Source organism: Coffea arabica, chromosome 8e (genome assembly GCF_036785885.1).
Source record: "Coffea arabica cultivar ET-39 chromosome 8e, Coffea Arabica ET-39 HiFi, whole genome shotgun sequence".
Taxonomy (NCBI): domain Eukaryota; kingdom Viridiplantae; phylum Streptophyta; class Magnoliopsida; order Gentianales; family Rubiaceae; genus Coffea; species Coffea arabica.
In genome coordinates, this window is record NC_092324.1 from 52157351 (window position 1) to 52171517 (window position 14167).

General features: G+C 32.1%; 1 protein-coding gene across 1 annotated transcript; it reads left to right on the forward strand.

Annotated features, from left to right (window-relative positions):
• The first annotated feature begins 6818 nt into the window (after positions 1-6818).
• On the forward strand, positions 6819-11124 carry LOC113702657 (uncharacterized). Its single transcript, XM_027223766.2, has 5 exons — positions 6819-7093; positions 8026-8184; positions 9018-9278; positions 9911-10570; positions 10668-11124. The coding sequence occupies exons 1-5, from the start codon at positions 7013-7015 to the stop codon at positions 10755-10757; spliced, it is 1251 nt and encodes a 416-aa protein (XP_027079567.1). The 5' UTR covers positions 6819-7012; the 3' UTR covers positions 10758-11124.
• Positions 11125-14167: the final 3043 nt, after the last annotated feature.

Below are 14167 nucleotides of genomic sequence, written 5' to 3' on the forward strand. Positions count from 1 at the left end.
CAAATTGAAATAGAAAGGCGTTTAGTTAAACAATCGGCCAACTAATGCTTGACAGAGTCGCCTATAGTATAGGGAACTAAATCGTAATGTGGTGTTGATTTAAAATGAGCAGCAATTTCTGTGCCATGAAATATAAAATCCTTTCCCAACCTCAATTGAGACTCTTTCAATTCTTTAAGAAAGCTCATTTGGTTGCCTTCGCACTTGAGAGAATAGTACTCTCTCTGCCTCCTCCACGTTGAGAGAATAATACAGGAGTTGCTGGGGCCTTTTCTTGGCGAAGGGGTTCCATAAACGTGGTAGGTCAGGAACGGAGCACATCTTTTGTTGGGACATGAAACTCAATGGGGTCTAAAAAGTTCTAGAGCTTTTTTTTTTTTTTTTGAAGGAGTTCTAGTGCAGATTGAGACATAAATTAAGTCGTGTCGACAATGATGTATTAAAGGAAGGAGAGCTTACAACATTGAATATCTAAGGATTAATATTTTTTTTTACATGTATATATCAGTGGAACTAAATACACATTACGTGTGCAAAATTTTAAGTTTAATTAATATTAAAATAATTTATTATTTATCTGACTACGTTAGTGTACACACTATTAATATAGATTCATTCTATTTCTAATATGACTAATTTTATTTATGCTTCACTTTTATGTTAATGATATTGTATTTTCTCATGCTTCTAGTAAAATTACAATTGAACAACTTCATCTGGTACAATGTACTTATAGACGACATTAGAAAGTCTAGAGCACGAAAGCAGCCGCCTAACTGTTGGCATCGGTGCATTAATCCAAGAGTTTCTTCCATAGTGTTCTTTTACCATTTTTTGGACGAGGGATGTGTTCGGTAATATTTTTATTGTAGTTTTGAGTGTTAAAAAGAAAAAAATTCTTGCATATTGTTCCTCGTTCACCAAGTCATTAGGATACTTTGTTAGTCTGGTCCAAGGACCAACGAGTGATTGAGCATCTTGCTCCTATTGTTTTATTAGGTGGCGTTTGGTTCGCACATCGGTATCGGATTCGGATTCGGAATCGGATATCCTGAGTTTGGAATGAGGTCATTCATTCTAATACATTTGTTTGGTTCAAGCACCTGGAATGTGTATCATTACTATAGTTGATGTTTGGTTCGTCGACTCTTTCGAAATGGAATATAATAAATATATTATAAATCCCATCGTAAATAATAGTTATTGGCTCTTTGTAAATGGAATATAAGAAATTTTCACTAATTAAATATATTAGTATAAATGTATTAGTAAATTTAGTCTAACTAATTAATAATTTCTATTAGTAAACATGTATAATTATTAGTATAATTGATAATATTAATTATATTACATAAATTAATATACATTATATAATACATATAAATAATAATAATATTATTATAAGTTTGTAACTAATTAAATTAAATATTATATATATAAATATACAAATGTTATAATATAAATATAAATATATAAATATATAATATATACTAATATTAATTATACTAATATTTTATATAAATATAATATATATTACATATTAAATATAGTTATTGTTATATATTATTATATTTAAAATAATAATTATAATTATAATTATATAACTTATTAATATTACATACACATATATATTATAATTATATGCACATATAATATACATTTATAAATATACATATATATTATAAATATAATATTATATAATATTAATAAATTTATAATATATATTATATAAGTATTATCATATTTAACTAAATAATTATAATATATAATTATATAATATAATAACATCATTATTATAAGTTTGTAACTAATTAAATTAAATATTAAATATTAAATATATAATTAATTATAATTATACAAATGTTATAATATAATTATATAATATATTAATATTAATTGTACTAATATTTTATATAAATATAATGCATATTAATATTAGATATAGTTATTATTATATATTATTATATTTAAAATAATAAATACAATTATAATTATATAATTTATTAATATTATATACATGTATATATTATAATTATATGCCAATATAATAAGCATTTATAAATATACATATATATTATAAATTTATTAATAAAATTATAATATATATTATATAAATATAATTATATTTAACTAAATAATTATAATATATTTATATAATATACTAGTATTATAATAAAATATTATAATAATAAAATATTATATATGTATATATTATAATATATAATATATATAAATATTAATTATACTAAATAATATGTAATCGGTAAAGAAATCTTGGAATCACACTTGGGTTTTGGACAAAACCCACCCTTCTACTAAGGAATGGAGAGACACCAAATTTTTAGAAATCATTCCAAGATTTCAATTCTCATTTCAGTGAACCAAACACCAATTATGGAGTTCATTCCATTCCCTCGTTCCGATACCCTTTTACCAAACGCCCCCTTAGTATTGTATTATGGATTTTTTCTTTTTTCTGACGCTTATTATTTTATACATGCGTATACTAGCCTCTTTCATATAAAAATCATCTCCTCGCTCGTATAAATTTTAGGGTCTACACTAGTTGCTCCGTCATGATGTTGTTTTCAGCATATGACATAGCAAGCACTGATGCCAAAATTGCTTCATTCAGACCAATAATATACATAGTTCATACTAAGGGAAGAAATAAGTTGAATGGTTCGAAATAGAGAGTGTAAATATGAGATTTCAAGTTTAAATCCTTTAACTTACATTTAAAAAAATTTAAATAAAAATAGTCTCCACTAAATAGTTCGCCTAATCAGCTGCATTTATGAGCAAGAATGACTCTTTGAATCACCCTCATTCACTAATCTCTCTCTCTCTCTCTCTCTCTAAGTTGTGTTTTGGAGATTTATCATACACTTTAAATTATTATTTTACCTTTTTTTTAATTAATGCAGTAAATTTTATGCTACATGTACTCTTACGCTAGTATTTTGACCCGTGCTATGCACGGGTTATATTTCAAATCAAAATAATATTATATATATTTATATATTGTGGTACAGAATAATAAATATATATATACACTAAAAATTTTAAAGAAGTGTATGCTTAATATTTTGAAAAAAATTAATCTAAAATGCTTTACATGATAAAAGAATTGTTAATGCATTTAATGAGAGGTTTAGGTTGGGTGGTAAGGTGAGAAGAGTTTTTTTTTTTTTTTAAAGTCAATTTATTAATATCCGACAAAACATATTATGTTATACCCATATATCAAAATTTATAATATAAAAAATAAATTATAGCCAATTTATTTTCTTCCATTTTTAGAAAAAAAAAATCTTTATCCTATCTTGTGCCCCTAAAATTGTTGATTGCATTTAGATTAGTATTTTTCATAAACTTTAACGTATATTTAAAAAAAAATCTCTGTAATATGTATTTTTATAGTTCTCAAAATTATTAAAAATCACCATCATTTCCCTCTTCTCTTATCTGCCAACTAGTCATCAGATGTCTCATACGACTTTTATATATTTTATCATAGTACCACTCTCTCTATTTTTTTTTTTTGTTGTCATCACTGTCATATCCCTGCAATCCCCTTTCTTCTTATCTCCCTTCTCCGTCCATCCTTGTAACCCATATTTAATCTTCAACCTTTCCTCCACTTTTCAACTCCTCACCATTTTCTTCCCTACCTCCTCCCCCTATACATAACCTTTAAATTCATATTCCTGCAACCCAATATATTTAACTTTACCTATCATAGTGAAAATTGATTACAATGGTTGTAATTATTAGTATCCAAAAATGGAAATGAAAAACTGATAATATCTATAATATCCTCAAGTACTACAATTAATATATATATATATATATATATATAACATAGCAAATACATATTTACATATGAAGGCAGCAATAAGAATACATAAAATAATTGATGATACCAAAAGTTATTCTTAGTGTTTGGGTTTTGCACTCTTATTCAAATCTAATGTCAAATTTGGGCAAGATATATACAAATTAAGTAGTATTTTAGGGTTGAATGTTCTATATCTTTCTCTTAAACTATAATGTTACTTTTTTAAAAAAATTTTGGTAGATTGGTGTTATTATTATCATTATTTTTTTTTATAAAAAATAAATATTTCAAAAAAAAATTTCATGTTAAAAGACTAGTAGTATTTTGTTTTTTATTTAGTGATTTCATAATTTGGATTTCATGAATGGTACCATTCTTGATTTTTTTAAATCCACGACATTATTTCCTTTTTGCTTTCTATTTAATTTTGCTCTTTTACTTAGGATTACTAAGTTAAAAGATAAAATATTATCATTTACTTTTTTACTTTTACTAAGTTTGGCAATGTTTTCTTTTTATTTACCCTCCCACTAATAAACTTCAAACCAAATTCTTATATAAGCGGAGCCACTACTTTTTTAAATTAGGAAGGCATGGAAGCCACATCTTACTCAAGAAAATGTTATTTGCACTCCATTTTTTATTATTTGCAATTCCACCATTTGTTTTATCATTTAGTCTAATTAATGAAAATTATATAATCATTTTGATTATTGAAGTGTGAATAACAAAAATGGAGTGTAAATAATCTTACTTATTTAAATTAATAAGAAAGCATGAAAGGATGTTATATTTGTTATCTCTTCTTATGGTCTTATAGAAGTTTTAATTGTTGTAGAATCATAAATAACGCAAGGCAATCGAAAATGTGATGGGTTGAAATTCAAATAGGATAACATGCACATTAACCAACAATTTGAAATGAAATGATTTTAAAAAGTAACTAACAATTTCAAATGTGAAAAGTAGATGTGGGAAGTTGAGAGAAATATATTTTATAAATTAAATTAAATGTGAAATGCTAGAAAAATAGAATTTGTAGTGGGAAGATATGTGGAAGCTCTTCCTAAAAATTCCTTCTCAAATTTATATAGATATAGATAGATTAGGGAAAAAGAAATCCAAAAGAATTCAATCAACCACCACCAGTGCAAACGGTCCGCCAAATCACTTCACCTTAACACGGGAGATATATTTAATCGGACTTGTTTGCGAATTTGGCCACATAGTTTTCGAAAGGATAGCATGTTCTAGAGCGATAGTGGTGGCCTAAAAATATGCCGCGTGGCCGACCCTCAAAGCTCCAGCTAAAATTACTGAACAGAGAGAGACTTGATTTGGAAATGGCTCATCCCGCATAAAGTTGAGGCCATCGGAAGATTTTTTGTCGTTCATAATTGCTTTCGTTTTCCGCAAATTATGAATAGCTGCCAATCATCACATCTCTTTTTTATTGTTTTTCTCTCCGGACGTGACAATTTTAAGAAAACCTAAATTTTAGAATGTAGATAAGGAAATTTGACCTGTATTCAAGTATAATGTTTAAAACTTTCTAGTTGGCTAACTAGTTGCCAATCATCACATCTCATGCCGCGGCATTGTCACGCCTTGGCGTTGTTTGGGATCCACTAAATGTTGTCATCTAATTGCAATTGGCAAAGAAATCTAATTGCCAAATGAACAACGTTATACTATTCATTGTTAGCGGCTTCTTTAAGGAGTTTCAGTTTCAGTTTCAAGCATTTTCGCATGTTGTGATTCATTTTCACTGATTAACTTAAAAGATAAACAATGGCAGAAGGTCATGAACCATAATTTATTTCATTTTGTTAAGCTCAATGTTTTTTACTTTGACACTACATACACTAACAATTGCGTGCCACGTGCATGAGAAAATTAAGAGTTCAAATTCAAATGATTCAATATGTATTCAAACTGGTTACTAGTTGGACATAGCAACCAAATTAAAGTAGTAATATTTTGAAAAAAAAAAACTAAACAATAATATGATTTAAGAATTTCAAAAAAAATGCCAAATAACTGATTATTAGTACTTCTAGAAACGAAATTGAATTTACTAGTAATTTCAAAATGTACCAAATAACTAATTATTACTACTACTATTTTTATTCACAAAAAATGCTATTATAATTATTTCGAATAACATTTCAAATGGTCTTCCATTATTATTTGGATTAATTTTTCATACACTAACAGTATATACATTGTTGGATTTAAATGAATAACAGCTATATAAAATTTGAATTTAAACTCCAACTCTTGCATATGTATCGTGAATCCAACAATGATAGTATATAGATTTCCTCTAATTATTTTGGTTGCTAGTACTAGTAATTTGTAGAAATGCTGGCGCAAGTAGTTATTTGAGCAGTAGTGGATAAACGATAGCCAATAGGAGTCACAAAAATGTAAAATCACTTTCAATTAAGTTACAAAGGCAGTAAACAGTTTTTTGGTACCTAGAAATTTGCCTGCTGTCAAGAACAAATACATCTATCAATTCTACTTGAGTGTATTAAACATATATAAGAGAATTTTTCGAGCAATACGTAATCTAAGATAATTATCACAGAAACAATAGAAAAAAGTACGAATCACAAGAAATTTCAACCAGTAATCCCTGAAAAGAGGTCAAAATTTTCTAGAACACATGACATTCCAAGTCCCAAATGCCAATCTTCTCAATTTCGATGATTTGGGGGTGAGAAAAAACAAAGAAAATGATATGATATTGTTATTTTTCAAATGCAAAAATTCTGAATTTTAAGTAACACATTCAGTTACTAAAAAATTTGGACAATGCATATGACCATGTGAAATCACCATTCAAATGCAAAATATAGAAGTGAATAAAGAATCAAGACCCTCAAAACTTTGGGGCCTCAAATTGGCGGGAAAATGTCCATACAGCCCAATGCTTCAGCAATATATACAACCCTAACTCACTCTCCTCAGCACCTCCCATAACTTCCTCTCTTTCCAACCTTCACTCTCTAAAATCTTCTTCAAGGCAGTAAATGACAGTCAAATTGATTACCCCTTCGATTTCAGCCATGTGATTTAATTTTTGCTTTTGAGAATAATCTAGGGTTTCTTCAGCTCTTTTTATTTAAAATCTTTTTCAATTTTTTTTCTCGAGGCTCGTGAATAATGGCTGACGGGTTCGAAGATGAAGTTGAGCCAACGATTTCAATCGGCGAGTACCTCGAGGGCGTCGAGGAACAGGAGCTAGTAAGCTTCTTTCGAAAATTTTGAATTTTTATTCATTATTTTCGTTTGTTAACTATAGTTGTTAAATTCGGCATTTTTTCAATAGAAGTTACGAACTTTCTCTTTTTATTTTCTTTTTTTTTTGAGCTTAGAGCTTGTTGATTTTCCAATGATTATGCTTCATGTCAAGCACTTCCTTTGTTATGGATGGGGTTACCGCGAATTTGTACCATGAATTAGGGTTCTTGTAGTATTGATCATGATAAATCAATTTATTCTTAGATGAAGTAGAAAATTAACTCCAATAGTATCCTAGTATATAACTGGTCGGGTTAGAGGCAAACTTTTTTCTTTGTAAGGGATGTCAAGTCAAGTTAAAACTTGCCCTATACAAAATTAAGTTTTTACATTTTTAACTTTTTTTCCCACACATTTTAGACGTGAGAGAAAGGGAGAGGAGTGGCATCTAGTTTTCAGATCAGGAAACAAGATGCTAAGCTTGCTAGCAAGTGAAATACGTGCGCAAGCAATTCAGTATGATGGAGCATTTTATCGTCTTGGTATTATCTTCAGTTGATGTCTGCGTTAGAAGGTCATTTACTGAAAGGAAAAAGAGTCTCGGAGGTTAGGCTGAATTATAGTAGCTTAAAAGTGTTAACCTAAGATAAATATTTATGAGCCATTCCATGTCTAACCTTTGTTGCTGTACTTATATAGTGTACATATTACCTTTGTCTGACAATTGGAACTCATAGGATAGTATGAGATACAGTCACAATCTCCCTTGAGTTTTAAACCCAAAATGAGCACGTTCAAATCTAGGTTGCCATATTACTGTGCATGTAATGTGCTTTTACAGCTTATATTGCTCATAATTGTAGTCTAAGTTTTCATACTGATATTGATGATTACCGTTAACCCATCTTAGCTTTATGGATTAACTGTTGTAAAAGGAAGCAGATTTGGTCCTGGTTGGTGATGAGGGGAAAGAATGCACATACAACAAAGGTTATCTGAAGAGGCAGGCCATATTCTCTTGCTTGACATGCACACCAGATGGGAATGCTGGGGTTTGCACAGCCTGTAGTTTGTCCTGCCATGATGGCCATGAGGTATTGCTACATTTAATTACTTAAAGCTACTTTTTTTTGCCTTTTTTTGTTATTTTTGGGGGGGGGGGGGAGGGGGAAGAGGCTGATACCTCAGGAGCTAAATGTCTCATGTCAGTTTTGTTACCAATGATTGATTAGCTACTCCTGTAGTATATGATTCTCTACATTTTAGTATCAATACAGAGGAAGAGGGCAGCTGTTTTCTATGTTGTTTTGGGAGCAGCGGGGGAGGTATTACCCAGGGAATTGATGCTGTCTCGTGCAATTTAAGTTACTATTAACTTTATCTATTGAAATTTCATAATCATGTTTGAAAAATCTCCTAGGAAATGTTTTGATGAGTGTTATTTCTGACTGATGTAGCCTGAAGGGTGAACATGTTAACAGTTTTGGTAATGGATTTAATAGCTATTTTCATGCTTTGCTAAGCTGCCTAACTAGAATTTTGTCCGTCTAACTCTAGATTAATATTTGTAGCAAGGTAGAGGAAGATGCTAGCCGAAAATAGCTTACTTGGTAGGCAGTTGTTGGTGAGAGAAATTTTATAGCATACTATGCATGACTTAGCGAAGAGATGGCCTTGACTGGAGCAAAATGGAAAAAAAATGGCCCTTATTCTAGTGTTTACACTTTTTGTTGCCTTTCCTTCTCCCTTGCTTAGGTTTAGTTCTAAAAAGTTATCCAAGTATCGCCTACTTTTTCGTTAGATTTGTATATCTAAAACGAAGGGATATTCTTTGCCTTGTGTTTTGTTTGTGGCTACTGTAATAATCAACCGAGTTGTATGATTGCTTTCTCGTATTTAACTGTGATGTTTGTGTTGCTTGGACAAGATTGCGGAACTTTGGACCAAGCGGAATTTTAGGTGTGACTGTGGAAATTCAAAATTTGGAGAGGCCTATTGTAAGCTATTTCCCAACAAAGATGTGGAGAATTTGGAGAATTCTTACAATCATAATTTCAAAGGTTTATATTGCACGTGCAATCGCCCCTACCCTGATCCAGATGCTGAAGAACAGGTAGAGATGATTCAGTGCTGCATATGTGAGGACTGGTTTCATGAGGAGCATCTTGGTCTTGAACCTTCTGATGAGGTGTGCAGTTGTATTTTCAAATATCACTCTGCTACCATTTTACCCGTTTCTTTCTCTCTTTATTTCCTCTTTATTAGTTTCTTGTGACATTCTTTCTCCATCGTGCTGAATTTTAACATGTAGGAAGAACAATTGAATTTAGTTGTACATTTTGAAATGTTGCAGTTAATTCATGTCAGAAATTGACCTAATAAGAGTAGCACTTTGGAATCTGTATCAAATTTGAAGGATTGACATTCATCAAGTTATACAAATGCTCTAACCTGGTTGACTCTATTCTCCAGTGTGACAGTACCTGGACATAGTAGTTTGTAGGATTTGGTCCAAGTGTGATTTAAGAATATTTTTTTTTGGCTCAAATCATACAGTTATACTTTTCTCATGCATAGAATGTTCCATCATCGACTAGTTAATTGACCATATTGAGAAGCCAGATAGCTTTTTGCCTTGCTGCTTTGCAAGGCAAAGCTTATGTAATGTTTATTTGTTTTGTGGTCAATGACAAGAAAACTACTAGCTATTTTGGTTATCAAACAAATATGTAAAATAATTTTACTACTTTACATTTTTTTAAAATAAAAAACAACTATCTGCTACCATTAATAGCTTATCTTTGAATGTTTCACATGCAGATACCAAGGGATGAAGAGGGGGAGCCTTTGTATGAGGACCTAATATGTCAGGCTTGCTCGAACATTTGCTTCTTTCTGACTCTTTATCCTCAAACTATTAGGGTCACAGTCAGGCAACCGCATGTAGCAAATTCTGCCAAGGATAAAGAAGTCATTGAAAATGCTCCTTCATCTTTTGCATCATCAGAGAAGCAACATGGAGATTGTTCAGCTGACACTTCTACTGGAGATTCCACTTCTGGAGCTGTCTCTGTTGGGAAGGGTATTCTCATAGGACAAATTAAAGCCAACACTGCAGTTGTGCTGGAACGCAGTCAAACTGCAGGCCCAAGTAAGACATGTATTATTGGGACAAATCTGCTTGAAGCAGCACCAAAACCGGAGAAAAGCAAAGCAATGTTATTTTGTAAAAACTGGAGAGAAGTTCTCTGCAGATGTGAAAATTGTTTAGAATTCTACTCTCAGAAAAGAATTAGCTTCTTGCTTGACAGAGAGGATTCAATCGCTGAATATGAGAAAATAGGAAAGCAGAAGAGGGACGAAAAGCTGCAGCAACAACAGGGTCAGGAATTGAGTTTCCTCAGTAAGCTTGGCCATGTTGAGAAAATGGAGATTTTGAGTGGCATTGCCGACATGAAAAATGAGATTCATTCTTTCCTGGTATGTTCCTAAAGTATATTAGTACTTAATATCAGTGTCCAGTCATTACCTTGCAACTAACTGTCTGAGAAAATTTTGTCGACATTTCCTTTGTCAGGAGTCTTTTGACGCATCAAAACCGATCACAGCTGATGATGTTCACCAGGTCTTTGAGAATCTTGCCAAAAAACGTAGGCGTATGCCGTAATCTGCAAAGTGGATCTTTGTTGCAATTTGCCCAACTTTCTTTGCTTGTGACCAAATTGTGGGCTTGTCCAGCAAGGTTGCAAACGGTAACTCTTTATATGAGATCTGACTTACTCTTGCTGGTCTGTGGTAATGGAATGTAAACTTAAAGATTTGTGTAATTATTGACATTGAAGTTCCTTTACTTCTATCTGTTGCACTGGGTGCCTTGTAGTATATTCTATGTTGATTAGGTTAAAACTGTGATATTAGGAGGAGTTTTCAGCTCGCCTTTTCTGAGAGAGCAAACGCTTCGGTTCTGTTTTCTACTCTTCTTGGACCACTCAATGCTATTGTATATACATCAGGACGAGGAGTTTAATGTGGCATTTTATTTTATTTTATTTTATTCTTGTCTTTGATCATCAATAATAACTTGTAGATCCTCAAAAGGGAAAAACGCTGGAAGGCGATACTGTACATATGAGTAGGATGCGGTCAATCCTCCCTAAACTAATGAACCAAGGGCAATAGACAAATCCGTACACGCTTATAACTGAAACTTGTTCCATCATAGTTGGAGCAGCTGACTGGAAATTGGGGTGATTTGGCCGTCTTGAGTCATTAGTTTGAACTCTATCCTAGCATAAACATAGATCGGAACCTCTGACAGATTAAGAGTGTCTTTGATTTTCCTCCCTTCTTTGTTTGTTTGTGCTCAAAAGTCCTGTAGCATTCTAGGTTCTCCCTGGGCCTTCCGTTGCATGATACATTGAAACCTTTGGGGTCTTCTTTTGAGTTTTTACTTTCCTAGGTTTGTGGCTTGTAGTATACCTATGCGGCCGTCGTGGTCCTAGTGGCAAGACTGGCAGTTGAGCCTCTTGGTTGCATTAATGATGTCTAGACTACAGGCCTTAGATTTAACACTTCTTCTGGTGGATTAGGCTTTGTAGAAGTAAATTTCTGTAGTGTTAGAGAGTTTGATCTCCATATGCCTAGCTCTCACCATGCCAAAGGACATAAATTGGGAGCTCATAAATAGGTTGCTGGAGTCATTTCGTTTTGCACTTATGCTGCAATTTTACGTTGGCACAAAAAGATCAAATTTCTCCGTTGCTACGATAGCTTAGTGATTCCCCTTTACACATTTCTTGGTTGAATTAAGATATAAGATTGCACATTTTGCTCCTTGCTGATTGGGCAGGGCTTTTGACATTGTTGCGCTGCTGCGGTGCTGATGGGGAATTGACATGAGCAGCTCGTCATTTCAGAGTCCTGAAGCGCTCCGCTTTACTTTTTAACCGTAGATGGAGGAGCCTGATACAGAAGTTGTGATCCAACCTTAAGTTGTGGAGCCTGTTCCTATTGAATCATTAGGTAATGAACACGTGGAGTTTGGCTTAGCTCCGGAGTTGACAGGAGTGACGCTTAGCTAAGGAAGGCTATTTTGCTTTTTGTTGATTACAACCATTTGACATACCTTTCCTGTCCCTTTAATCTGAACTTCTCTATCCACATGTGAAACCATCACCGGGGAAGATTTTCTTACCAGAGATGCAGGCCTTCTACATTGGAAGAAAAATGGGGTTAATAATAACAAACATCTGTGGTTTTCAATTTCTTCCAGGACATCCTATAATGGTAATTCCCATACCAATAAGATTGTCACTGTTGCGGAAAATTGACTAGAAAGACGTAATTTGTAATTGTGCAGTTACAAGCTGTGGTGGACTAAAAAGTTGTCGTAAAATCAAGTCTGTCTGAAATACAGGTACTGTTTTTCACAAATCAATAATCTGACCTTAACCCTGTTTTCTGTTGCTTCAAGATTATCTACCCAGTAGTAGCTGCAAATTGCAATCACTATACATGTAGACTTGCTTAACGCTTAGGACAAAATTAGGTTCTTGATTGCTTCAAAAAGAAATGAAAAAAAGGGTAGGTTCTTGATGTCTCCTCCATTGCATAAGCAGAGGTGTTGTGTTGCTGTGCTCAAACACTACAGTCAAAAGAGGTCTCCTTCCCCATTAAAGAAACAGTCCTTCCCTCTCTCACCTAAAATCGTGGACTGTCGCGTGAATGTCGCTTTCCACCGCTCTTTGATAGGTGACAACAAATCTTTCATTTGTTATTTCCAGATTCTCTTTTCTTTCTCACTAAAATGAAACGACAAAATTACCTAAACTAAATCATTAATTAACTGGTCATCTTTGGAAAATATTTCATGACTAGCATCCTTTTTTTAATCTTTTTTGCTAGCCCTAAATCTTTTTTTTTTTCAATGACAAAGACTAGCATCTTTTGTCATTTAATCTTGTCCATGACCATGTCAAACTTGATTGTCTCCCTGGAAAAATTTATTTTCTTTTGCATGGCACGTCAGATTAAGTCATGGTTACGTCAAAAGAAAAAAACGTCGTGGCTTTTTGGTAGTTTTGACGTTCGAATTGTTCGCCCCGTGGGGCTTGTATCAGGGGCCTTTTCGCATCTCACAGCGCAAGAGTAAGAGATGTTTGTCAAGATAAAGACTCCGCCACAATAAAATTTTTGCTTTCCCTTGAAGCACGGATTGAAAAAGGGAAAACACTATAGAGGAAATTACCCTCGAAACACCAGGAAAATGTCCCTGGGCCCCAAAAAAAATTACGGTCCTCAACAGCCATTGCTTACGCTGGTGTTAAGGTATTTAGAAATTATTATTATTATTTTTCATGAACATATAAATTTTGTTTTTACACGAATAAATTTAAGTAAATTTTATATGCACTGAATGTATAACGATTGGATAGATGACACGTAAACAAATTTTGAATTTCAAATTCAAATTTTGCTCATGTGTTACGTATCTAATGGCGAAAGTGTATACACTGACAATATATATAAAATTAATTCAATAAACTTTATATAAAATTTTCATTAGGAAACATGCTTTATCAGTAATTTTCTTCTTAAATAAGATTATAGTTAATTTGGTAATTATAATATTTAGAATTGACAAATGATTATACTGGCAAACATGTTTAGGTGATTAGGGTGAAGGACAGAATTAAAAATTCAAAAAATGACAAACAAGTGTGCACAGCTGTTCCTTTACGTATTGCATAAATGATCAAACAGAGTGTAGGTTGAATATTTGAACCTTGAATGTGGAATATTCATGGGAAGAAGACGTCCAATAATTTTGTTTGATTATTGGGTGAAAGAAGATAATCAGCCATTTCTACGATAGATTGTACTAGAGACAAGTGTTAAGATCTCATTTCGATTGCTATATTTTTAAAATATTTATAAAAAAATGTAATGTAACGATTTAAGATATAGAGGTGATTGAGAAATGTGTTTATAAAAAACATAAATTTCTTTTTAAAAAAATAATGGCAATCCAGAATATCCTTCTTAAAATTAATGAGCTTGGAGCTCCAACGTCCGTGG